At 41.8% G+C, this 23,846-nt stretch overlaps 7 protein-coding genes across 15 annotated transcripts; 4 read left to right on the plus strand and 3 right to left on the minus strand.

Annotated features, from left to right (window-relative positions):
* The first annotated feature begins 40 nt into the window (after positions 1 to 40).
* Positions 41 to 8,389, plus strand: LOC6527220 (tubulin polyglutamylase TTLL4). Of its 8 annotated transcripts, none has more exons than XM_039371012.1 (12): positions 41 to 214; positions 284 to 495; positions 639 to 1,397; positions 1,672 to 2,495; positions 2,598 to 2,948; positions 3,001 to 3,358; positions 3,435 to 3,559; positions 3,617 to 4,056; positions 4,124 to 4,294; positions 4,358 to 4,636; positions 5,446 to 5,515; positions 6,440 to 6,881. In XM_039371012.1, exons 3-12 carry the CDS (start codon positions 802 to 804, stop codon positions 6,562 to 6,564), a joined length of 3,339 nt encoding a protein of 1,112 aa, XP_039226946.1. In that variant the 5' UTR covers positions 41 to 214; positions 284 to 495; positions 639 to 801; the 3' UTR covers positions 6,565 to 6,881. The 8 variants fall into 8 exon arrangements, with proteins under 8 accessions (XP_039226946.1, XP_039226945.1, XP_039226947.1 ...); XM_039371011.1 differs by having other exon boundaries at positions 716 to 1,397; XM_039371013.1 differs by having other exon boundaries at positions 284 to 491; positions 716 to 1,397.
* On the minus strand, positions 8,298 to 12,416 carry LOC6527221 (protein aubergine). Its single transcript, XM_002088279.4, has 9 exons — positions 12,216 to 12,416; positions 11,221 to 11,332; positions 10,664 to 11,157; positions 10,399 to 10,591; positions 10,210 to 10,337; positions 10,003 to 10,157; positions 9,551 to 9,940; positions 9,386 to 9,496; positions 8,298 to 9,318 (listed from the first exon to the last, which is right to left on the minus strand). Exons 1-9 carry the CDS (start codon positions 12,306 to 12,308, stop codon positions 8,418 to 8,420), a joined length of 2,577 nt encoding a protein of 858 aa, XP_002088315.1. The 5' UTR covers positions 12,309 to 12,416; the 3' UTR covers positions 8,298 to 8,417.
* Positions 12,417 to 12,993: 577 nt separating this feature from the next.
* Positions 12,994 to 13,863, plus strand: LOC6527222 (C-type lectin 37Db). The gene is made up of 2 exons (XM_002088280.4): positions 12,994 to 13,332; positions 13,397 to 13,863. Exons 1-2 carry the CDS (start codon positions 13,201 to 13,203, stop codon positions 13,802 to 13,804), a joined length of 540 nt encoding a protein of 179 aa, XP_002088316.2. The 5' UTR covers positions 12,994 to 13,200; the 3' UTR covers positions 13,805 to 13,863.
* A 112-nt stretch (positions 13,864 to 13,975) lies between these two features.
* LOC6527223 (60S ribosomal protein L9) lies at positions 13,976 to 15,264 on the minus strand. Its single transcript, XM_002088281.3, has 4 exons — positions 15,246 to 15,264; positions 15,123 to 15,172; positions 14,626 to 14,876; positions 13,976 to 14,377 (listed from the first exon to the last, which is right to left on the minus strand). The coding sequence occupies exons 3-4, from the start codon at positions 14,864 to 14,866 to the stop codon at positions 14,046 to 14,048; spliced, it is 573 nt and encodes a 190-aa protein (XP_002088317.1). The 5' UTR covers positions 14,867 to 14,876; positions 15,123 to 15,172; positions 15,246 to 15,264; the 3' UTR covers positions 13,976 to 14,045.
* Positions 15,265 to 16,042: 778 nt separating this feature from the next.
* Positions 16,043 to 21,042, plus strand: LOC6527224 (nuclear pore complex protein Nup154). Its single transcript, XM_002088282.4, has 12 exons — positions 16,043 to 16,301; positions 16,362 to 16,524; positions 16,589 to 17,082; positions 17,142 to 17,314; positions 17,379 to 18,349; positions 18,409 to 18,645; positions 18,731 to 18,892; positions 18,951 to 19,497; positions 19,552 to 20,077; positions 20,143 to 20,609; positions 20,667 to 20,789; positions 20,853 to 21,042. The coding sequence occupies exons 1-12, from the start codon at positions 16,203 to 16,205 to the stop codon at positions 20,983 to 20,985; spliced, it is 4,095 nt and encodes a 1,364-aa protein (XP_002088318.1). The 5' UTR covers positions 16,043 to 16,202; the 3' UTR covers positions 20,986 to 21,042.
* LOC6527225 (probable protein arginine N-methyltransferase 6) lies at positions 21,041 to 22,330 on the minus strand. Its single transcript, XM_002088283.3, has 2 exons — positions 22,195 to 22,330; positions 21,041 to 22,131 (listed from the first exon to the last, which is right to left on the minus strand). Exons 1-2 carry the CDS (start codon positions 22,231 to 22,233, stop codon positions 21,145 to 21,147), a joined length of 1,026 nt encoding a protein of 341 aa, XP_002088319.1. The 5' UTR covers positions 22,234 to 22,330; the 3' UTR covers positions 21,041 to 21,144.
* A 130-nt stretch (positions 22,331 to 22,460) lies between these two features.
* LOC6527226 (deoxyuridine 5'-triphosphate nucleotidohydrolase) lies at positions 22,461 to 23,386 on the plus strand. 2 transcript variants are annotated; one of them, XM_015198150.3, is made up of 2 exons: positions 22,461 to 22,604; positions 22,664 to 23,386. In XM_015198150.3, exon 2 carries the CDS (start codon positions 22,664 to 22,666, stop codon positions 23,228 to 23,230), a length of 567 nt encoding a protein of 188 aa, XP_015053636.1. In that variant the 5' UTR covers positions 22,461 to 22,604; the 3' UTR covers positions 23,231 to 23,386. The 2 variants fall into 2 exon arrangements, with proteins under 2 accessions (XP_015053636.1, XP_002088320.1); XM_002088284.4 differs by having other exon boundaries at positions 22,556 to 22,609.
* Positions 23,387 to 23,846: the final 460 nt, after the last annotated feature.

The raw sequence follows: 23,846 nt of genomic DNA on the forward strand, positions 1-23,846 counted from the left end.
CGCTCGGTGGCACTTCAAAGTGTTCACGCTGCCATCTCCAAACTGTGCACATGGATATTCTGTTCTTCAATAAAACAGTAGTTTAGTTTTTTGTTGTCATAGGCTGTGAAAAGTTTTAGTGAAAGTTTAAGAATTTCACGCTTAACTGGAAACTACCAAATAAACCAAAATATTTATAGACAAAATTGTGCATTTGCTATTAGTTAAATATATTGTAGGTATATTGTGGTTTCATCGCAATCATTATAAAAATCCAGGATATGTGTTTCGATCTGCATTTCAGTTTTTGCCTCCATTTACATACATTTACCAGGCGCATTTTTCGTGCTGGCAATGTAATCACACCGAGCTGAAGACAAGTGCCAGTGACCTAGATTTTGGGAGTCCTGCGCTTGGGTAGAGTAACGACACCACCACCGCCACCGCAATCCTGCTCCGTGCCCGTTAATCCTTCCAGCTGCAGCAACAAAGTAAAGGTCACAAATCGCGAGGCAAGTAAGTTTTTGTACATATGACCTGGTTTACGGAGTGCCAGCCACGCTGGTTGGCTCTGAGGGGGCAGGGTGTTAATCTATAATGTATATTCACCGTCAGAGTGGCATACTATGCATTCTGGCTTCTCTCTATCTATCCACCAGATATGATTAATCCGCATCCGTAATCTTACGTCCAAATCCGATCAAAAATCATTCACAGCATTTAAAACTTGTTGTAGGCCTTTTTTGGGTTAGCGGAGTCAGAGATCACAACGAGCTTAGTGTACCCCTCAACAAATATATGACTGGGTGACCAGGATCTGACATGCGTAACAACAGTGGCTATAATATCCCAGCCAGCAACAGTCTGAACAACAATGGAGGCGCCGCGCCACGTTACTGCAATGCGGACAATACGTTTTGCTACTACAGCTACGATAACTGCAACCTGATCGCTCCAGCGTGGTGCAATCGCCAGAACCAGAATCAAAATCCAGTGCCCAACCAGAACCACAATCTGCCGACAAAGAGAATTCCCACCAAGCATGCGAACAGATCGAGCTACCTTCAATCGGCGGCCAATTCGGCGCCGGATTCATCACTGTTTACCGATGCATTTGGCCAGCACTCGCTGGTCAGCCAGCGGATAGCTGGCAACAAGAGCTGCGAGTACGTCTATCAGACGGTTCAGCGATCAGAGGATCTGCATGCCAATGCGCAGTACAAGCAGGCAAGGTGCTATGGCGCTGACAAGGAGCAACAGCAGATGTTGCTGCAGCCACCCATCGGGTACTTCGATCCGGAGCTAAAGAAACGGAAAGCAAGAGGGGGACGTGTGTCCACCGATTATGTGGACAATAGTCCGGACCGATATCGGCCAGTCAATTCCCCTGCACCAGAGCCGTCTTGGGATAACATACTGTAATTTTGCAAATGCCTTTTTGTTAATTGTCCTGCTTGTTGAAACTACATACCTCCAGTACACGCACACACAAACACGTATTTTGTTGTTGTTGTGTTCGAGTCTTAAAATTACAATTTGGAAAACTACCGATAGATACCACACAAACTCTAGTTGCGAGTACATAACTATATACCCACAAACACTCATTGAACATACATAGATGTGTAAACAATAAACAGATTCCTTTGTTCGCCATGTTGTAAGTAACCGCTCTCCGTTCTCGTTTTTCAGCTCGGAACGCCCGGTCCAGTATCAGACGACGAACCAGCACTATCAGCACTATTTTTCGTACTTTTACAACCGTGGAGCGGATAAACAGTCCAAGCCAACGTTTGCCGCTGCCAATAGCCGCAAACTGCCAATGAGTAAAATCCAAAGGGCCGGCGCCAGTCGCAGGGATTCGCGAGATGTCGATGACACGGTTACTATTGGGCGACGGAACAATTCCGAGGACAGGAGCTGGCAGGGTCAAAAGTATGAGAAGCACGTGCTAAAGGAGAAGCTGCCAAGCAATGATCTGGAAGCCGATTACCTGGACAATGGCTGGGGAGACCCTGAAAGCGGAGAGGACTACAGGGATATTAAAGATGGCTATGACCCTGTGGTTGTCATTGACAATGGGCTGGAGCAGGTTGGAGTACATCGGCGTTACTGCAGAATGACCGAAAATACGATCCTGGATAACTCCGGAGACACCCTTATTAACAACAACAATAATGAATTGAAGGTTATGCGTAAGTCGACGGAGCAGCCCGTGCCACGGTTGCCCATGACGCCCAAGAGGGCCAAAGGTGGGGCCGCGTCTTCCAAAAAGCCAATGCCCACGGTCCACCGAGTCCTGCTGTACAGCACACAGAGTCCACGGCTGGGCCGGAAGCAGCAGTTCAGCACCCAGCGGCTGAGTGCGAAGCAGCAGAGCGCCAAGGCACTGGGTGCAGGTGACGAGGGACAGACGGTCATATTGCTGGAGCCGGAACACAAACAGGAAGACCACCGCAGTGCCATTGACTTCGATCGTAATGACGACTTCGACGAAGATGATGATCTCGATAATCGTAAGAATAGTTTTTTCTAAGACCACATTTGTTTATTAATTGTTTATTAATCCAAAAAATGCTTATTTAACTATTGTTTGATCTTATCGCTTAAACAAATAGTTTCGAATTTCGACGAAAGCGACACGGCGAGTGTTCTGTCAGACACTGAGGACGGTTATCGCGCCCATGCCTACAAGCTCACCCACTCTGTGGATCGATTTTTATCGCCTCAAAGTACGCCCAGCTTTTTGTCATCACAGTCTTCTGAGGATGATCTGAAAAATCCGGATTCCCTCCTGGTTCCCAGTTTGTTTCCCTACGTGCCCCCTTATTTGTCCTTTTCGTCAAACACAAAACGAGGTCCTCGCGTGCCGCCGGATCTACATCGGGTTCTGAAGTGGCGCATTACAAACATAATGCCCAAGGTAGTTCGTCTGATCCTGGCCAACAGTGGAATGCGAATGCTTAAAAGTGAGTTTCATTATAATAATCAGATTTCAATTAATTAATAATTCGCAATTAGAAACCAACGACTGGATGGGCGTATGGGGAAAGCATTTAAAATCACCGTGTTTTAAGGCCATTCGATCGTATCAGAAAATCAATCACTTGCCCGGTTCATTTCGCATCGGTCGAAAGGATTCGTGCTGGAAAAATCTGCAAAGGCAGATGGGTAAGCACAGCAACAAGGAATTCGGATTCATGCCACGCACATACATTATCCCCAATGATCTGGGCGCCCTGCGCAGGCACTGGCCGAAGTATGCCCAGCGAAATACTAAGTGGATAATAAAGCCACCAGCCAGTGCTCGGGGTGCTGGCATCCGGGTCATTAACCGGTGGGGGCAGATACCCAAGAGAAGGCCCCTTATTGTACAAAAGTAAGTAGCCTGCATATAAGGATCAAAAGCTTTGGTATGATATTTACCATTTTATCATTCTGTTTTTATTTTATAGGTATATAGAACGACCGCTTCTTATAAATGGTAGTAAATTTGACTTGCGTTTGTATGTCTTGGTCACATCAGTGAATCCCTTGCGAGTATTCATGTACCACAACGGATTGGCACGATTTGCGTCAGGTAAATAAATACCTAAAATCGAGTAAGCCGTATATTTATCAATTTTCTTATCTGCAGTAAAGTACAGCGCTAAGGCGGATACTTTGAATGATCGGTGTATGCATTTGACCAACTACAGCATCAATAAGTTTTCATCGAACTATTCGAAGAACGAAGATGTTAATGCCTGCCACGGACACAAGTGGACTATCAAGTCTTTGTGGACGTATTTGGCCAATCGGGGAGTGCGTACCGACTGCCTATGGGAGGCTCTCAGAAGTTTAGTCCTACGTACGATTCTCGCTGGCGAGAATGGCATTAATAGCATGATTAGAGCAAATGTTGAATCAAAGTACAGCTGCTTTGAGCTATTCGGCTTCGATGTTATTTTGGACTCTGACCTGGTTCCTTGGCTTTTGGAAGTTAATATTTCTCCCAGTTTACACTCGGAATTGCCTCTAGATGCTCATGTCAAAGCGCCTTTAGTGCAGGGCGTTCTTAATACAGCACTGTACAACGTAAGTGTGGTGACACTTTACACATTAACATAGAACGTATGTTATATATAACAAAACCTATTTTAAGGTACCTCCAAAACTATCGCTCGATAAACAAAAAGAACTGGCAGCAGAATTTTCCTTTCCTCCCGGCACACAAATGTGCTACGACAAACGGCTTTACATCAACTACTTGTCTCGCGAGGAAAAGATCAAACATAACACATTTACCCGAAAATCTATGGAAGATCGGAATGAGGTACGGCGTAGTTTTGATACTCCAAATAAAATTTCTAATTACACTTATATTTCAATACAACAGTATGTCAATGCGATCCTGAATAATCTGACCCCCGATGATGTGAGGTGCCTTATAATAGCCGAGGATGAACTGGCGCGATGTGCACCCCTGGAGCGCATCTTTCCAACTGATCAAACCCATAAGTACCTTAAATATAACGACACTCCGCGGTATTACAATCGCCTTTTGGATGCCTGGGAATCGCGCTACGCTAACAATCGCACAGAAGGGATTGCGTTGTTGCGCGATTATTGTCAAAACAAATATCATCTTCAAGTCCCAACACCTCCAGCCAAAAAGGTGAGATCTTTATTCATCAATGGTGCAGAAGCTTTTCACAAGACCCATTTAAATGAATCGTAAATTATACAAAACAAATATGTAGGGCAGGATATTTTTTTAATGATACAAATATTTTAAGTTATTATACTATTTCGTTTATAATAAACCAATTCTATCAAGCCAAGTGCATATTGCACTGCATTCTATACATACACTAAGTATTTGCCCACTTTTTAATTCTTTTTTGTACACAAAAATACTGTCCTAAAGAAAAACAGTTAAAATATTCATAAATTCTCGACTTTTGTTAAATTTTGAGGGCTGTTGGAGATTTATACAATCGTTCTTTTGGCGGTGCCGCGCTCTTTGCCATAGTAAGTCTTATCTGTTAACCACGCAGAGTCATCGTAAAATAAAATCTCGAATATTAGTAGATAGAAGAAAACCAGTAAGCTTGTTATAATATTGTATTGTCTTTATTTAAAATATATCCAGGACAACAAAGTGTATTTGTCATCTCTACCGGTTAACTACCATAACGTAAAAATCTTTTGTTTTCTTTACCAGTAATGCATAGGTAAATAACGAAGCTTAAATAAAATTAAAAGTAGAGGGATGGTCAAATAGTGATGTTCTCTTTTGCCGACAGGCCCCATATATAGTTCTAAAACCAGATGTTTTATGTAATTGAAATGTTCCTATAGAAATAATTTAAAACAGATACTGCTCACCGAATTCATATGTATTGCATTGCGTTGCCTTCTTGTGTTTTTCTGTTCGACGTTACCATCACTATAATTTCTTTTTATGTCTCTGCGTATATGAAGTATATTGAAGGTGATCACACTGCATATTCCTTACACCTGTGTCCAGAACAAGACTTTCTTTCAACGTCAGGTGGGTCTTTAAATGGTAATATACCTCAACCGGCTGTCCATAAATAGCTTTTCCAACGCGTCGACCTCAAATCTTTCACAAAAAATAACATTTTAAAAAACATATTTATGCAAATTTTTAAAACCGGACCATCGCAAAGTTAACTGCGCCTGAAGATTTAAATCCATAGCGAAAGTAGTGAATTTTAATAAAAATTTCCATGTAACCATTATTTTATACGGTTTATAATTCCACGGACTTCTTACCTTTATTTTGAACTCATTTGAAAAGTAGAAATCTCATGAAAATAATCTGTTACATGCTTATATTCTAATCATGTAGCCAAGAACTTATAGTTATGCGGTTAAAAACATTTTATGTATGTTTTTGCGGGGTATCCTTTTTTATCCTTTATAGGTTGCTCGTTATATTGTCTCTCCATTCAAATATAAAAAAACGTAACGCAGCTTAAGTTTGAAAAATAATCGTATTTTTGATAGAACATTTACAAAAAAAAACAAAAACCACAAACTTTGTGAAAGACAAGTGAATATATTCTTTGGGACAAAACTATATTAAACACAGTTAACATTCTTATTATTTAAGTATACCTGCAGATCTAGCTTTACGTCAAAAAATCACATAATCACATCAGAGCGAAATACACTGCGCAATGTTATTTATTTTTGAACAATCACTCATTTAGCTCTGTTTAAGTAATCAAACATATTTTATTGGTGCTACATTAAAAACAATTCTATTTTCCATAGATATACTCGTCTATTGTTTGTATTTATCCAAAACAACTCCTCATTTCAATACCTTGCAAGTCATGGCAATGTAATCCTTTTTCTTTTCAATTTATTAAGAGTTAAACGAGTTTATTATTGTCTAATCGTTGATGCAATTAAATCAATTTGTTTTGCTGTAATTGTAAATTTGCAGGATTACTTCATCAAGTTTATGAGATGGATTTTAAAGTGACAGTCGCTGCCATCGTATTATTGGTAGTCATTATTGTTATTATTAGTGCAATTACCTTAGTCTTAATAACACATGTATATATTTGATATTTACTATTTACTATTAATAAATTCAGATGTATTTGTAAATAGGCTATTCAAATACTTAAATCAAAATGTACTCTGTTGGGACATTACCAAAATTGCATAATTCGTAACTAAATTGTGATCTTTTTTTTATAATAGATTGGAATAGTGTTATTGCTAATACTGAAGTTAATATATAATTCTTAGTAATCAGTAAATATGTTGTTATTGATTAATTATAGTAAACTGCCAATTATTTAAATCAACAATAAATGAGGTGTTTACAAAGTCGAATATTAATAAAGCCCAGTGAAATCGCGGTTTACGTTATAAAGAAATCAAAAGTATCCATTTTATTGATTATGGACAAGCATTACATAATCTGAAGGAAGGTCTGTAGTGGGGACCCAAACAACAAAACGCCTTACTCTAAATAAGGCTGATAGTATTTCGGTTTTCCTTTAAAAACTTTAGCAAATTATTTGTTTTTTTAAATAAAAAAATATCCTTTTTTTATTTAAAATACCGTAAATACGGTTTTTATTCGGGCTAGTAAGGTTTTCCATTCTTTTATTGAATTTTATGAAAGTTATTACACAGCCTATTGATAAAAATTGGTCGACCAAATCTGCCATAAGCTTGTCCTAGCAATTGCTAAAGTGATTAAATAAAAAATATTAAAATAATTTATTTTCACATTAAGCATTTAAAGAATCGCTGGCTGGCAGCTTAAGCGATCAAATCTAGTATGTAATATAATAGATGTTTTTTAAAGCCATAATTTACTTTTTATATCGAAGGGTAAGTAACTTAAAGAAATATCATCCAATTAAAATTAGTTGTTTTCGCAACCTTTTCTATTTTTTGTATTGGACAGTACTTTATATATTAAATATAAAACTAGTTACCAAGCTTGTAATAAGGATAATTTCTTTAATTGAAGATTGTATTTTAATTAGCGTATAAATGTAAAACATAATATTGTTAAATAGACCAAAATCAATTTGATATTATGTTGTATTATATTTGAATATAAGAAATACATGGGACTACGAAGTAATGTAATCCGTTGTAAAATCTTAGGTGCACACCTAATTTTATTAAGACTTTTTAATCCTATATTGTGTTATTCTGCTTGCTACTTTATGACATGCATGCCTGTGATCCTATGCACTGGGCGAAATTTGCGTATTTTTTATTTAAATTGGTTAATTTGAATAGTAGTTGCAAATTATTGGTTTTAAAACTTCGGAAATCCGATTGTATTTTATAATCGCTTTCGTCTATTTACCTTTTCAACTTGTGGATACCTTTTCAATAACTGTTCGATTTTTAATCTAGGACTCGAACGATGAAGAAATTAGCATAGCGACGCCAAATACTATAAAAGATGATATCGAATCCTAGCATCTGCATTTGAATGGTTGACCAGGTGAGCCAAACCTTTCTAAAGTTCGTTTGCTGCAAATACTAATACAGAATTTATTTTCTTTTTTTAGACAACTGATCAACATCCGTTTGGCCTGCAATAAAACAACTTTCATTTTAAAATTCAATATTCGGATTAAAGCGGCATTGTGCACGTGTTCGGCAACAATTGAAATTTATATGTAATTCTAATGCAATTAGAAAAAGTTGCAGTGAATTATTAAATTATATGTTAACTCATTTAATTAGCTCTTTTAATACATGCATATTCCCTCAACGTGTCTTCATAGTCACAAACGTTTACAAATCTAAGAGAAACAACTAACTTTTCAGATTGGGAAAAGATAAGTGTGTATTACCTTTATTAACTTCAAATGAATGTATCTTAATACAAATGTCAATATATCATGTTGTAAAATTGTTAGATTATTTGATGCCAGTACGTTTTATAAAAAGTACAGCTGATTCTCTAGTCCTGCTGAAGGCTGACGATTAATGCTTTCGGCCACGAGGAAAGCCAATTTGTGGGCGTACTGACAAACAGCGGGGACCCGTACAGTTCCAGAGAAATTGTAGTACATATGGGTCATCTTGTAAGAGAGTATCTGCAGCTTATCGGCGCTTAGTCCCATGTTGTCACAAATGACATTGTAGCTGGTAGGCGACACGGTTCCTTGACGAACAGCCTGGGACACTAGGAAGAAGTCATAGCGCTCTGGCAAGGTAATAACGTCATCGACCACTGTGCCCGGAACTGGATTGCGGCTGTTAGCAAAGTAGCGAGAATTAATGCGCTTGGATACAATGATATATGCCATGCGACAGCCCTCTGTTTTTCCCGCCGATTTGTAAATTTCGTCGAGCTTGCCCTTTAGGAACTTCACCTCGGTGTTCACCACCTGGTAGAGCTGGCCATCACCAACACCGTCGCGGAAAAAAAGAATGCGCTCTGGCAAACTGCCGTGGTGCTCCCGGTACGTTTTCAGGGCGCACGTCATGTTCAGCGACATATGTTCCGACAATTCTTGGCCCTTCATGTGTTCGGTTACCGTGGAGAAGTAGCGAGACGACTCCCTCTGGTCCATGGTGGCAACCAGAGCCCCATATGACTTGTTTTTGTCCTTTGATGAATGACAGACATCAAAACCAACAGTCATCAGTCCACGGAGAGGGAGATCGATCATCCAGGGAGCCCCCATCAATTTGGCGTTCATCTGGATAACCACCTTTGTTGCGATAGACATGAGCCCAGCTGATTTTTCCTGTCGGGGCGCGATGACTCTTAATGTCACCACCTGCGACGGCACTGGTCTGTCCACGCAAGTGCGTTTTTTGATGCAGCTATATCTGTTGGGGAATGGGGAAAAGTAGTTAGATCAGTCTCTGCTGCAGATAATCTGGCAATCCAAATTACTTCTCTTCATTCTGAGATCTCATGACAACCATCACAATCTGTGGATCCTTGGCTACGGCGTTGTCGATCGCTTGGGAGTAAGTACCGTTGCGGTCATCTCTAATTTCATCACTGCGCGGGAATAACAAATTTAATAAAACATTAATAATAGTTAGTATTACTTACTAGATAGGCTTGGCGATGTTCATCCTCATGGTGCTGGCTGCACGGATGCACATCTGCACAAATTCCTGAGTCTCGCGCAGATTTCGACCCGGTGTAATCACGCACCATCTATTGATGTCCACATGCTTCCACATCGAAGAACTGCGAAACTCACTGGTCCAATCGGCGCGAACGTCACATATGAACTTTTTGTTATTGCCAAATAATATCTTCTCCGATGGCAAAACGCGAGCTGGAATCTCCACCAGGGCAGAGTCTAGCTCGATGTTCCAAGACTTCATGGTCTCTGTACTCTCCTTAGAGGACTTTAAGCGCCTGTTGAACATGCGCAGGCGTTCAATGCGACGATCTGGAGCCAGTCGGGTATGCTCACCCATAGCCTTCATTAACCTGAGGATCATAAGAACAGGCTTTCGAAAGCATCCTATGGACTACACTCCGTTTAAATATACCTGAAGTCGGCGCGCATAGCGTCTGTCATTCCTGTAGCCCGAGCCAGCTCGGGAATAATCATCAGAGGCTGGTCATTGCCTCCACGAATGTTTTTCTCTGTGGGACGAGACAAGACCAGAGGCTGCTTGAAGTCTCGAATGGTGATGTTGTATCGCTGAAATGATTCTTCTTTTAGAAAACTTATAACGCTTTTGGTTTGGATATACCTTCTTATAGTAATCCACGTACGAGATATCACCCTCTTTGGTATTAAATTTGGATAAGGGTGTCGATTGAAAGTCCACATCGTCAACGCGATAGGTTTTGTTATTGTAGTCCGTTAATATCACCATACCTTTTATGGAATTTTAAAATTGTACTATATTGTACTAAATTGAGAAAATTGATAAACTCACCCATTACTGCACGTTTAAATGCAGTTTGATAATCGTCATTGTCACGAATAGCCTCGGATAAAATATTGTACAAGGTATCAGTTCTCATCACCTTGTGGGCTATCTCTGCACACAGTAATATATCATTCTCGTGTTGGCGAATCGAAGTCTGATAGCCAGGCCAAATTTGCATACGGAAATTCTCCAAATTAATCTATATTTTATAATTACCAAAGGAGGAGTTATTAGTCAGTTAGTCTTTTAAATGTAAGTTCTATGGACAAACCTTAGCTTGAGGATCAAAGAAATTGCGCGAGACCAGCTGCAAGTTTAAGCCCTCCATGGCCCTACGCAGTATGAGGTTAAGGACCTGAAACTGCTGCGCATCGGCCGTATCCACAGATCCAACAGCCTTGATCTTAATTTCAATGTTTTCTCCAGCGCGACTCTTCGTCACCAGTTCCAGAACATATGGGCTATTCTGTACAGGCTTGAACTGATTGGTGCAGAACAAGATGGTTCCGTCGAAGATGTAGCCGCCGAGAAGGCTTCGATGTTCATGCATAAAAGCCCGCCGCAATCGTGTATTGTCCACGTCGGGCGTAAAATCGACGCGGTACTGGTAGATTGTCCAGTTTGGACGCTTTAATACCTTAAAATAGTTTGTCTGCACGGTAATCCTGTGACCAGACACTCCGTTCTTGGTGGTCATTCCTTGAGGACGAGAATGTACCACATCCGTTATCAGCCTACGGCCGCGCACGGAACCACGCGGATCTCCTGATTTCAATTAATTCGAAGAACCCATTAAAAGGTGAAGAAATTTATATATAAACCACTCACCCTCGGACACCTGCACTTGCACATCGCTCAACTTGGCTTTCTGCATCGCGTGCACCAATTGAGCATCACCAGAACCTCCAGATGCTTCAATCCCTGCCAACTGCGACTGACCCTGCAGCAAATGAGTTGTTAAAATAATTTATTTTGTAATTTTATTGCAATAAGAAGTACATACATTAAGAAACTCGAGTTGGATCAAAATTAAAAAGTTTCGTTATTTAAAGTAAAGTAAAATATGCGCCGTGCTAGGTTAAATAGAGTACACACAATTCATTATGGTAAAATTCTTTCTTATTTGGGCGACCTATCAGCTTATTCCTATTTTTTTTGTAGTTGCTTTGAGTTACCACTTTGTGTTCTTTTTATTTACTTTTTTTAATAAAAGCGCGCGAAGGAAGTATGCATTACATATGTACATACTGCCTGTACAATTCCGTTATGTTTATGAATAACCTTGAATGTGATCGTTGTGTTCTATTTCGTTCATTATTTGGGAAATGATTCCAAAGCATGTATTTTTTCATTTAACCAAAACAATTTGACAAGGGCAGCCGCTCAAAAGCAGTTTGTATCATGTTTTTATTTGTTTACAGCAATATGATCCGCGTAGTCATCAATTTTTTTTCGCAATGCAAGCTTTTAGCAGAAACATTCAGATAATGGATACATAAGGAAAGGGTTACATTTTTGAAAAGAATTTAATTTCATTTTAACCAGCATATTTTTATTTTTAACTGTTGTTTAAGTACTCATTTGTAATTTCGAGTTTTATGCATTGTATACGAAAATATGTATAGAAATGATAACATACCGCATGTTATACCGTACGTATGTACATACATTCAAGTAAGTTTTTTCATGAATGGTTGTATGCAACCATGTAAGTACATACATATGTGCATACTTAAGCATGAGATAAGTTTTAAAAAAAAGTGCTGATCTTGATAACTTTCAAATTGGCTAAAAATAATAAGTTCATATTCATTATTGCTTACAAGTTGAGGAGCCAAGCCGCGATTGGCCTCTTCATTGCGCTTGCTTCCACGCCCACGTCCACGAGCAGTTCCCGGGTTTGGTGGTAAATTCATCTTTAAACTAATTAGTTTAGCGCTTTTTCACTTCACTTGCTTAAAACTTTCGCTATCGTTGCTATCCACGCGCCACAATTGCCGGTCAGTGAATGAGATAACGGAAATATACGGGACATTTCAAGATGCCCAGGGCTGGAACTAACGCGAATTATTCCTGCGGTTATCGGTCGTGCTTAAACCGATTAATTCAAGATCTGCGAACACATTTGCAAAGATGTAGCTTCCGAAATGCATATATTTGCCATTTTATAATGTAAATATCAAAGCTTTGGTCTCAAAAGGATGTTCAAATTTCAAGAGATCTCAGTAGAAAGATTCGATTCGTAGACCCTTTATTATGCTTATACAATTTATGCAAACGAAATTTCTTATTAATTATTATTTAAAACATAAGCTTAAAAACATATACTTACGCGTAATTACGTGGTGATGTAGTTTTATTTTTAATGCAATTTTAATACAATACCAAAAATTGTATATTTATTCAACAGTACCTAATTAATAAGTATCTAGATAATAAATAGAGAAGAATAGATAATAAATATAGATAATAAATAGAAATTAGAAGGTCCAGCTGTAATATTGTTAAGTTCCGTAACTAGAATTTTGTCCGCCACTGTGTATCCAGATGGCAAAGTAAAATCATAAGACTTTCTAATTACCAGCAAACTGTGAACTTTTATGTGTACTGATTAATTCCAAAATTGTTGTACCAATAAAAAAAGAGCCTTATTTGCGAGTTTCGCACTCATTGAATGCATTTGCCTAAGATAACGTTATGCACATACCATAAATATTAACTCCCTGCTGCTTGCAATAAAAGGTCTTTCCCTTCCGAGAGTATAAAAGCCGGTAGCTTCCATAAAAACATTTCAGTTGATCCTAGAGCATGATCATGTACATCAAAGCGTCTTTTGCTTTCCTACTCTTAGCCCTGATTTGGGAATGTTCAATTGCACAGACGTGTGAGCCGCCTTTTAGTCGAGTTGGAAACAAGTGCTACCACGTAATCTTACAAAAGGTGGTCCCAATTAGTACAAAACCTTGTATAAGTATGTTATTTTATTACAAAAATATTATTTTAGGCCAACTGGCATGTCGCCGATCGCAGCTGTCGAAAACTTGGTGCCGAACTTATGGTGCTTGACAATGAAGAGGACAAACTCCTTACAACCGAATTTCTGAAGAGTATGGGACTTTCCTTCACCCAAAGCTGGCATCATTCCGTTTGGGCTGGCATCAATTGCTTGGGTAACCGGCGCACCTTTCTTCTCGCCAAGAACGGCGATGCTGTGCCGTACCTAAACTGGGTGCCTCGGGAGCCAAACAACGCTTCTCCCGAAGAGGATTGTGTGGGATTCGCCAACTACAACGGAGCCTTTGGGTATCACGATATAGAGTGCAAGGTTCAGTTTCCATTTGTGTGCCAGAGGGCACCAGCGGCGGACTATTTCTGCCTTAAGCGGGATCTCTTCCTAGAGGTCCTTTTGTAGGGCATTCAATTACATGTTTTATACTCACAAATAAATATACATATTTGTTTTTTACCTTACCTACGTGTTTGCAACCAATATCACCATATCACCTTTGAGCACAACTATTTTTTTGTTGAGCATTCTGATAAGATCAGAACCATTAAGTTACAGAAGTTTTGAGACACTAAATTTCTTATTGAAAGTTTCGGCCGTTGGTTTTTTTTTATTAACATTTTAGGTTGAAACACATTCTAAAAGTCTAAGACTCTTGCTTCACAACGGTCGTCTTCTCGGACACGTACAGACCGTCAAGGAACTTACGGATATCCTTGTTCTTGACGGTTGTGGACTGCTGGATGAGAGCGGCAGATCCGGAGACAGACTCAATATCGTTTCCCTCCACGATGAGCTCGTCCTTCTGGGCAGTGGAGTTCACCACGGTGACGCCAGCAGCCATCTCAACACGACGAATGTACTTCTCGCCCAAGAAGTTACGGATCTCAATGACCGTGTTGTTCTCGGAGGTGACACAGTTGATGGGGAAATGGGCGTACACAGCACGCATCTTGTACTGGAAACCGAACGTGACTCCTAGTGAGAGGAAAATTTCAATTAGTTAGTGGTAATTGTTTTCAGGAACTTAATGCCGAATCTATTTGGCAACCACATATTTAGTTTACTTATAGTATTTTAAAGTAATTTGTAAGAAAGTGGATCCGTATGAATGGATCTTAGAATGCAACCGAGGTTTATCCCCGTTCAATTACGGTCTTTAAGGGATGTGGTTGGCAAATTGAGACATTCAAGTGTTCTTGATTGTTTGTCCTAGCACTACGCACCCTTGATCATGTTCTCGATGTGACTGCAGACGGTACGGACGGCGGCCAGCTCCTTCTTGGTACCGAACCACTTCTCCACCTTCAGGGTGCGCTTGTCGGGCATGTACATGTCCAGGGCCAAGTGCTTGAAGCTGCGCTTCAGGGTGCCGCGGGTGCCGGTGATGGTCACCACACGAGCCTTCACCGAGGCCTTGATATCCTTGGGGATCTTCACGCACTGGTTGGAATTGATGGTACGCATTTTGATGACACTGTCGGCAGAAACAAGTTATTAGTTTATAAGCTACAAGTGCTTTTAACAGAGCATTCCAAACACCGAATCGCAGACGTTACTCGTTTCTCCCACCATGCGTTGTCTATTGTTTTGCAATTTGTTTAGGGACTATCCATCGCAGCGGATGTGGAAATACGTCGGCTCTTCAGTGCCACACGCCAATTGCCGTTTCAGTAGAACACTCGATTCGATGTTTTGGAACACTTTTTCACACAAAACTTACGCTCCGTTAGTCCCTCGTTTGTATGACACAAATTCTGGATGGACTCCTCGCTGCAAGTGGTTGTTTAATAGATATTTTGGGTTAAAATTTCAATAAAAATATAACGCGGAACACACTACTCACCGGAAACGGGGAAAAGAAAAGAAGGGAAATTTAATGTGGCTGTGTTAGGCGCAAGAAATGCGCTAAATTTGGCGTGCCATGTGCCGTTGATGTGCTGTTAACGCATACCATTGTGCTGTTAGGCGCGGCAGTTTCTAAATCGGTTTACAGTAAATTTATATATTTTAATTAACTTTTATTCAAAGAAATAGATTAAATCTCGAATAAATGGTAATTAAATAAGCTTTTGAAAAAGCTTTGCAAGTATGAATTCAATGAGCATTAATGGTGTTAGCGATTTTGGAGAACATCCTACCTGTTGCGCTCAACAGACACATTTTGATCTTATCATTTTCCAAAAATTTAACAGATATGAGGAGAGCTTTTATATTGAATTTGTATTATTTTTACAGTTACTATTTATATAATAATAATTTTATACGACGCTTTTGAAGTTAACCGATATTCCTGAAAAACTTTAAGGCCACCAAATAACCCCAATAAATCCGATGTGATGGGTAGCACTGGTTGTTAAAGAAAGCTTACTAAATTTGTTTGTCTTATTATGAATGAGTACTACTTCATTGCATAACATGCATCACAAAATAAAATTGTTATTAAACTGTTATTATTATTTGGATATTTTTTAATTAGTGATTAAATAAGGCCACAGTTCTTAAGTACATATACGCAATTTTATCAAGACGATTTTAAAATAGCCCGCCTAACTTACACTAAATCCTAATAACTATCGATAGGCAACGGTATTTATGAGAATTATACCATAGGTATTCGGCGAATGTGAAGACAATACAGCATCTGGTAACACTTTGCAGAAGGCGGGAGCGTGGGTACATTGAGCATCAGCCGGCCAAAACTGCAGATTAGTTTATAATCATATCTCAAAACAGTGGTCTAACGGCATTTTAAATTTCCATTGCATCCAAGTTTGCCCGCCCTAGCATAGCTTTCTGCACAATGGCTGCTCCGCAAGCACAGCTCGACTTTTTCGCGACGGCGGGAAGTATGCTGGAATGGCATGACAATCTGGACAGGAATAAGCCGGGTCTGCTGGAAGTAAGTATTGGATGCGGATATTTACCAGCTTTACCATTTCTAATGATGCTTTCTTGATAGCTGACCGGCGTTAGCCAGCATGGACGGGCCACGATGAGTGGACTCAATGACTACGATTACCAGACTCTGTCGTTTCTGAAATCGGATGGAGCACATAACCTACAACAACTGCGAACGGTAACCAAGTCGGCCATCCCCAACGAGATTCTGGAGCACTTCAAGCGTACGTATCCAAAGCATCATCCCATAGAACCGTCCGCTTCAATCTGCGATCATCCATTTTGTAGACATAAAATGCCACTGCACTATGGGTCTCTTTCCGGAGATCGGACGCGCCTGGCTGACCATCGATTCGGAGATATACATCTGGACCTTCAATCGGGCAAGGGATGTGGCCTACTACGATGGTCTGAGCCATCTGATAGTTAGCGTTGGCCTGGTAAAACCAAAACCCGACGTCTTTGTACAGGATGTCAAGTACCTCCTGATTCTAACCACGCCCATTGAGGTCATTGTACTGGGCGTAACCTTCGGTGAGAGCTCGAACAACGAAATGCAGCTAATGAACCGGCCCATTTTCGTGATTGCCACCGACAACGTGTCCATTAGCGTCATCAAAGGAACGGACGACGGCCGCATCTTTTTGGGCGGCCGCGATGGGTGTCTCTATGAGATATACTACCAGGCCGAGTCCAGTTGGTTTGGCAAGCGATGCAAGAAGATAAATCTCTCTCAAGGGCTGGTTTCCTATATAGTTCCCAGCTTTCTGAAGGTCTTTTCGGTAGGTATTGTTTTTATTACAAGAAGTGTCCTGACCCATTAAGCACGATTTGCTTGCAGGAAGTAGATCCTATAGAGCGCATTGAGATCGATAACAGTCGGAAGCTTCTTTATGTCCTCACGGAAAAGGGTTCCATTGAAGCTTGGGATATCAGTTCGGATTACACGAATGCTCGAAGACTGGGTAGGATCACCCAGAGCGATATTACAAATCAAGCAGTTAGTCTGATCACGTGAGTGTTTTTTTCTCTAAGCACTTAACTGCTGTATAGTCTATAACCATTATTTTAACTTTAGGACTGTGGACCCGTCGATTTTTAAAAGTGTGAAAGCCATCTGCCCTCTGAGCGCCGACGATGCCGGCAAACTACATCTTGTGGCCGTTACTCAGTGCGGTGTGCGACTCTTTTTCTCCACAACATCCCTAAATGTGCAGCACCAATTTGGCCCTACAGTTCCTTGCAGTCCAGGCGAGAATACAGGATTTGGTCAGTCAGAAATTCAACCATCACTGTCGCCAGGGGCCGATGCTCCTAAGGGACTCTATCTGCTCCACGTGCGCCTACCGCCCGGCTACACCCCAAATGCCACCACCAACAAGCCAAAGCAGGTGCATGCCGCTCACTACACGGAAGGCACCATGTTGATGATCACAACGCAGCAGCAGGAGCAGGATCTGCTTTGGTCGGTCAGCTCGGCCCCATCGGTTAACTTTACTTACCTGGTGGAGTCGACGGCGCTGGAGAGCCTGGATGGAGTCGTCTGGGGATTGGCTGAGGTGCATGAGCCGTCGACGCCTCTGCGGAAGTCACCCTTAAACAGTGCCCGAAACTCCCGCCAAGTAGCGCTGCTCACCAACCAAGGCACACATATCATAGAACTGCTCAAAATGGTGGACGTGCTGCGGCAGATTCTTTTGTCGTGCAATGGTCCGCACCACGAGGAGGTGAAGATGTTCTTCCAATCGCAGAATCAGCGAGAGGCGTGTGTTACGGCTCTGCTGCTGGCCACATCGGATAATTATCGTGGCGGTGACATTGCTTTATGGGCCACCCAGGCGTTTATGCTGTACGGCGGAGAGCCATGCTATCAGCATCAAAAGTTCCTCAACGCCAGTAACCGCAATCTGGCTAATCAAACACTGGGCCAAAATACTACGAACTTAAGAGAGCGTCAACCTATGTTTATGTCCACGCCGATGCCAAATAGTGCGGCAAACAGTCCGGTTGGTTATCCTGGATCGCAGTTCAATCAGCCCATCAGTCCAAGTGAGTTAACTGAGGCTGTCTAGATTGTGAAAATCTAACACAATTATTGTATTTTTCAGTTGGAAATATGCAGCCATCACAGGCGGTTAGTAACGAGAATTCACCAATTGTATTCTCGGCGAAGCACGACGGCCTATACATGTATGTCTCCCGCATGCTGCGTTCTATTTGGCAATTGCGTTGTGTAAATGAGCACTTTTGCTCCAATATGAGTTATAGTGATTGTATCTCCTTGCTATCCGATCTGCGATCCTTGCGCAGCTTCCTGGAAGCGCATTCTGTGCACGATATTTCCTGTAAGTCTTACACTACATATAAAGCTTAAATACTGTTTCCTAATATACCGATTAATAAAATTGTACCCAAATACGATTGTTGTAGCATCTACCCGAGTGTCTTTTGACAGCCATTTGGAAAGAACCAACTCATATAACACCATCATGATGAGCAACAGTCTACTGCCAATTCCTGAGCAACGGATTTTGTCCGAGCAGGCTCAAGTAGAGGAAAAACGTTCGCTTTCCGCTCTCAACCTCTTTGTCAGTAAGTAGTAATGTGATAATAAAACTTAAAGCTTCAACTAATCGACCTCCTTTTCCAGAACATGCCTGTGAGGTTATATCGCTGTGGAGCATACTTAACTCGCATCACTTTCAGCTGATATGCTTGCAACTCAGTCCGGAACATCAGAAGATGTTGAAGTGCTGCACCTTCCGGGACCTTCTCGTCACACGTTCCGAGGTCTGCGCATTCTTGATCATCTCTCTGATCAACCTATATCTTAAAGATAAGGCGGGTGTGTCCGAAGTGTCCATGAACTTGCGGGAGAACTGCCCCAACCTTTACCGCCATGAGGATGACGTGACCTACAAAGCCACCGAGTTGTTAATGAATGCAAAGAATTGCACTTCGGCCGCCGAAAAGGACCGAAAACTGCGAACCACTCTGCAAATGTGCAAGGAAGCTGCTCCCACATTGCCACTGCATAGTATTTGCCAGCAGTTCATATCAGCTGACTTCTTCGAGGGAGTGATCGAGCTTTCTTCTGTTTGTGCCTCAAAAAGTGATCCGGAGGAGGTTGGTGTACATTTCTATAACAATGGAGAACCCGCCGAGGATCGTGAGGGTTACACTTGCTTTGCCACAAGGTAACTTGTTTAAAGTTTTTTTTATTGGAAAAACTAATTTTTTTCTCTCAATAGGATGAACTACTACAAGGAGGTGCAACTTATGCTGGACCATATCTATCAGACTGCATGCAACAAGTCGCACATTCAGGATAAATCGCCAACTCAACTTAAAGGTACTGCCAACGCCTCCAATTCCAAAAACGCCGCGAAGCAAACGATTCCAAAAATAGTCGCCCAGACCCTGCAGGTGAAGGACCCGCTCATCCATGTAACGCTCTACGAATGGCTGTTGGCTCACGACATGGTCAGTGAGCTGTTAGACGTGGTCGAGCCGTCGTTAGGAGAGTTCTTGCGACGCAGTGTGTCCCGAAACGGAGAGAATGTCGTTCTGATCGATTTGCTGTGGAAGTACTACGAAAAGAATGGCCATCATTCCCAGGCAGCCCAGATATTGGACAATTTGGCTATGACACGCAGTGAAAACATAACCCTGGAGCAGCGCATTGAGTATTTGGTGCGGGCTGTTATGTGTATGCGAAATGGCAACGTTGGCTCCTCAATAACTAATGGAATATTCCTGAAAGAGCTGGAGGATAAGGTAAGTTATAAGTCCTCTGAAATGATGTGGTGGCCATTATTTACTGACATAATTTATATATTCAGCTGGATATCGCACGAGTGCAAAAAGCAGTGCTGGTGGCAATGACAGAGTTGGCTCGCGCTAAGCTGGAAGCCGCAACGGCTGTGAAGGAGCTAAACTATTCGTTGTACGACATAACTCAGCTTTACCAGCACTTTGCGGAGCCCTTCGACCTCTGGGAGTGCCAATTGTCCATACTGAACTGCTCGCATCACAACGACCCACTTCTGATCGAGTCCGTTTGGGGCCACATTATCAATAGCGTTGTAGATGAGCCGGGCACAACTTGTGAGCGCAGCACTAGGTTGTTCACGAAAATCGAACTTTTGGTAAGGGAGTACGGCGAGTCTGGAGCTTGCTTTCCCTTTGCTTTTCTCATAAGGGAACTGGAAATTAAAGCCTGCCAACTGCGATTGCACGAGGGAATAGTGCCCGAAAAACTGGTGGCCATGAATTTGGACGTTGAACTGCTCTTGGAATACTATTCGAGGTATGTGTTAAATGGTTTTGGAGAGAAATATCATTTTAAACTTCTTAAAACTCTTAGGATGATTTCAATGAACGAAAGAGTGTGGGCCAACGAAGGTAATGAGTGGCATTTAATACAATCCGCGATACGAGTGGTCTCCCTCCTGGCAGACAACGCTCAATCCATTTGGTACCGTTCAAAGTAAGTGTAGTGACATCAAGTTCAAGCTGATTCGTTTAACTCACATTCGTATTTGATTTACAGACGACGAATTGTTGGCAAGGCTCAAGACATAGTGGCCGGCTGCCTGAACATTTGCTACCAAAAGCCCGACACTAATCGTCTTCAACATTCGCTCAAGGAACTTCAGAGTCGGTTGCAGCGATTGTTGGCTTGAAGCCTGTTTCCTGCGTAAAGTTATTATTTTAATTAAATTTTTGAAAATGCTGGACTAGACGTTAAGTTTGACTGAGATATATATTGTATTTGTATTAAACATGTTAAATAAATTGATTTCCCAACAGTTCGTTGTTCGCATTCCGAGATAGCATAGAACTCATGAGGTGTCCATCATTTTTAGGTGAGCTTCCGTCAGAATGCACTTCGTCATATGGCAGGAGCAAGGCACTGGGTGCTCCTCTGTGTTGGGGTCCAGCAAATCCACCTCTAGATTGTATTTACGCATATCGGCAGCACTGCGCTTCATTGTGATTTGAAATGCAATGGGTGATTTCTCCTCCAGATTCTCGCAGGATTCCTCGGGCAGGACGACTACACACTGCTTCCAATGCGTTGGCGTGGAAAGTGGGGATGTGCTTAGAACAAAATCTTCGCCAGGGAATCGTACATCAAACCAAATGCAGAAGCCCTGATGGTTGCCCGCCTTCTGCGCTGTTATCACCTCCTTAAACTGAATGCTGTCCAAATCGCTGGCCTCCACATCCAGCAGATTCATCCAGTGAAAGACGACACCCTCGTGGAGAAGGTCTTGTGGATTCAGATGTGTAATCTCCGGCCTGGACGACTTTTGGGCTCTCAATTTTCTGGCAAAAGTGTCCATTTTGATGCCGTCCACATTGTGCCAATCGTCGAAGAGCGATGGCACCGAGCAGGGCGCCACGAAAATGGTGCACTCGCTGGGGAATAGAAGTCCGCCCTCCTTAAGGAACTTGTCCCGGGCCAGGAGAACCGAGTCCAACATCCCTTCGTGCAGCAGGTAGAAGCCCATCCACTCGGACACTATAATGTCCACCTTTTCCGCCTCGGCAGGTAGCACGAATTCCTCAACACGAGATTGAATCACCTTCACCACGTTCGTTAGGCCATTTTCCTCTATCAGATCCAGAGCTACTTTGGTGGCCACATTGGATGCCTCCACAGCGTAGACCAAACGGGCCCCTGCCTTGGCACAGAAAGCGGACAGAATCCCCGTGCCGGCACCAACATCCATTACGATTTTGTCCTTGAACAGATCCTTATTACCCAAAATCGCATTGTAGTAGGCTTCTTGCCGAGGACGATCCTTCAGCATGAGCTCGTGGATCTGTAGTTTAGTTATTGTGAGTTTAGTTTGAGAGCAAGTTCTATAATATGTAACCTCATTTACCTCCAAGTTTTCATATTCATCAAAATAAGCGTTCGCCATGATTCTAGCTTGCAGTTATCAAAACATTTAACGAATCAGGTGGATTTTTCAAAACAACGTGCTAAATAGAGCTGGGTTTTTCAACTATGAGAGTATCGATATATCGATAGTGCTCACAAAGGTTTTATCGTTGCGTTTTAATTAATACATTAAGTGTTATTTATTTAAAAGCTTAAATTCTTGTTTTACTTATAGTTAGACCCCAGCATACAAGCCATAATTTTGTTATTTTGTTTTGTAATACAAAGCATATTTAAGATTTTTTGGTAGATTTCTGGCGATTTGTACTTTAGGTATTTTTCAGCACTAGAAGTCCGCCAGTTTGCCGACGCTTTGTTAAACCGCGCCATTTTCAGACCAGAATTCTGCAAGTAAGGTGAAAGAAGCAAAGGCTTTTGACCCAGTCGCATAATAAAATAATCTGCTCCAGATGCCATCAACCGATTTCGCCGATATCCCAGCTGCCAAGAAAATGAAGATCGACACGTGCATCCTGCGGTTCGCCAAGATCACCGAGAACGCTTTGGAGCCGGTGAGGGGATCCGCCAAAGCGGCGGGAGTTGACCTGCGGAGCGCCTACGACGTAGTGGTGCCGGCACGAGGAAAGGCCATCGTCAAGACCGACCTGCAAGTGCAGGTACCGGAGGGCTCCTACGGCCGGGTGGCCCCACGTTCCGGACTTGCCGTGAAGAACTTCATCGATGTGGGCGCCGGCGTGGTGGACGAGGATTATCGCGGCAATCTCGGCGTCGTTCTGTTCAATCACTCCGATGTAGATTTCGAGGTGAAGCACGGCGACCGCATCGCCCAGTTCATATGCGAGCGCATCTTCTATCCGCAACTGGTGATGGTCGACAAACTGGAGGACACCGAGCGCGGCGAGGCAGGATTTGGCTCTACCGGAGTCAAGGATCTGCCGGCAGCTAAGGCGCAGAACGGCAACGGAGAGAAGGCTGCCGAACCGGAGGGTGCTGCCCCCGCTCCTGTTGCCACGTAAACGAGGAATCTTTGCCGTATTAAGCACATCGCACCTCGGGCCATTACTTCCTATGCCCTTCATGCCCATTTTCAAAGAGTTTCATTCCGTATCCTTAAGTGAAAAATGTTAATGTATGAGTATTTGTTTATCTGATTAAAACTGCAAGTGTACGAATTTTATTGTCATTAGATTGGCTGTTCGATGGTGATCACCGGATTAGCCGGAATTGCTAGAAAGCATTGCATACTTTTGGCATTTTATTTCTGCAAGTCTTCTAGATTTATCCATGCAGCAAACTCCTAGAAGTATGCTAAATTTCTGGATTAATAGATGCTCGTGTTGAACACTTGTGGTAAAGAGCTGATAAATGACTTCTATCCTTTGAATACTTTTTTATTGCACGTTACTTATATGTTGCATTTCCTTAAAAATTTTAACCGAGGCCACCAATTATAACTTTTGCATTCGGAAACATAAGTTCTGTACGGAACTTTAATATGTATCAGCAGTAAATCATAAAATACTTAATGAAGAACTTATAATTCATTCCTATCCTAAGGTTCATTTTTAATCCGCTTTCTGGCTTTTACTTATAGATCCAGAAAAAGGTTAATATATGTACAGCTGTGACTTG

The sequence above is a fragment of the Drosophila yakuba genome, chromosome 2L (genome assembly GCF_016746365.2).
Source record: "Drosophila yakuba strain Tai18E2 chromosome 2L, Prin_Dyak_Tai18E2_2.1, whole genome shotgun sequence".
In the NCBI taxonomy this organism is placed as follows: Eukaryota; Metazoa; Arthropoda; class Insecta; order Diptera; family Drosophilidae; genus Drosophila; species Drosophila yakuba.

Bases quoted from the DNA above. Each gene is read 5' to 3' on its own strand.
- LOC6527223 (XM_002088281.3), bottom strand. From the start codon at position 14,866: ATGCGTACCATCAATTCCAACCAGTGCGTGAAGATCCCCAAGGATATC. The intron at 14,378-14,625 runs GTGCGTAGTGCT...TCCTCTCACTAG, and splicing joins CATCGAGAACATGATCAAGG to GAGTCACGTTCGGTTTCCAG.
- LOC6527221 (XM_002088279.4), bottom strand. From the start codon at position 12,308: ATGAATTTACCACCAAACCCGGGAACTGCTCGTGGACGTGGGCGTGGA. The intron at 10,592-10,663 runs GTTTGTCCATAG...TATAAAATATAG, and splicing joins TCTTTGATCCTCAAGCTAAG to ATTAATTTGGAGAATTTCCG. The intron at 9,319-9,385 runs GTAATTTGGATT...ATTCCCCAACAG, and splicing joins AGATCTCAGAATGAAGAGAA to ATATAGCTGCATCAAAAAAC.
- LOC6527224 (XM_002088282.4), top strand. From the start codon at position 16,203: ATGGCTGCTCCGCAAGCACAGCTCGACTTTTTCGCGACGGCGGGAAGT. The intron at 18,350-18,408 runs GTGAGTTAACTG...TGTATTTTTCAG, and splicing joins CAATCAGCCCATCAGTCCAA to TTGGAAATATGCAGCCATCA. The intron at 20,610-20,666 runs GTATGTGTTAAA...TAAAACTCTTAG, and splicing joins CTCTTGGAATACTATTCGAG to GATGATTTCAATGAACGAAA.
- LOC6527220 (XM_039371012.1), top strand. From the start codon at position 802: ATGCGTAACAACAGTGGCTATAATATCCCAGCCAGCAACAGTCTGAAC. The intron at 3,560-3,616 runs GTAAATAAATAC...TCTTATCTGCAG, and splicing joins ATTGGCACGATTTGCGTCAG to TAAAGTACAGCGCTAAGGCG. The intron at 5,516-6,439 runs GTGGGTCTTTAA...GTAAATTTGCAG, and splicing joins AGACTTTCTTTCAACGTCAG to GATTACTTCATCAAGTTTAT.
- LOC6527225 (XM_002088283.3), bottom strand. From the start codon at position 22,233: ATGGCGAACGCTTATTTTGATGAATATGAAAACTTGGAG. The intron at 22,132-22,194 runs GTAAATGAGGTT...ACTAAACTACAG, and splicing joins ATGAATATGAAAACTTGGAG to ATCCACGAGCTCATGCTGAA.
- LOC6527222 (XM_002088280.4), top strand. From the start codon at position 13,201: ATGATCATGTACATCAAAGCGTCTTTTGCTTTCCTACTCTTAGCCCTG. The intron at 13,333-13,396 runs GTGGTCCCAATT...ATATTATTTTAG, and splicing joins ACCACGTAATCTTACAAAAG to GCCAACTGGCATGTCGCCGA.
- LOC6527226 (XM_015198150.3), top strand. From the start codon at position 22,664: ATGCCATCAACCGATTTCGCCGATATCCCAGCTGCCAAGAAAATGAAG.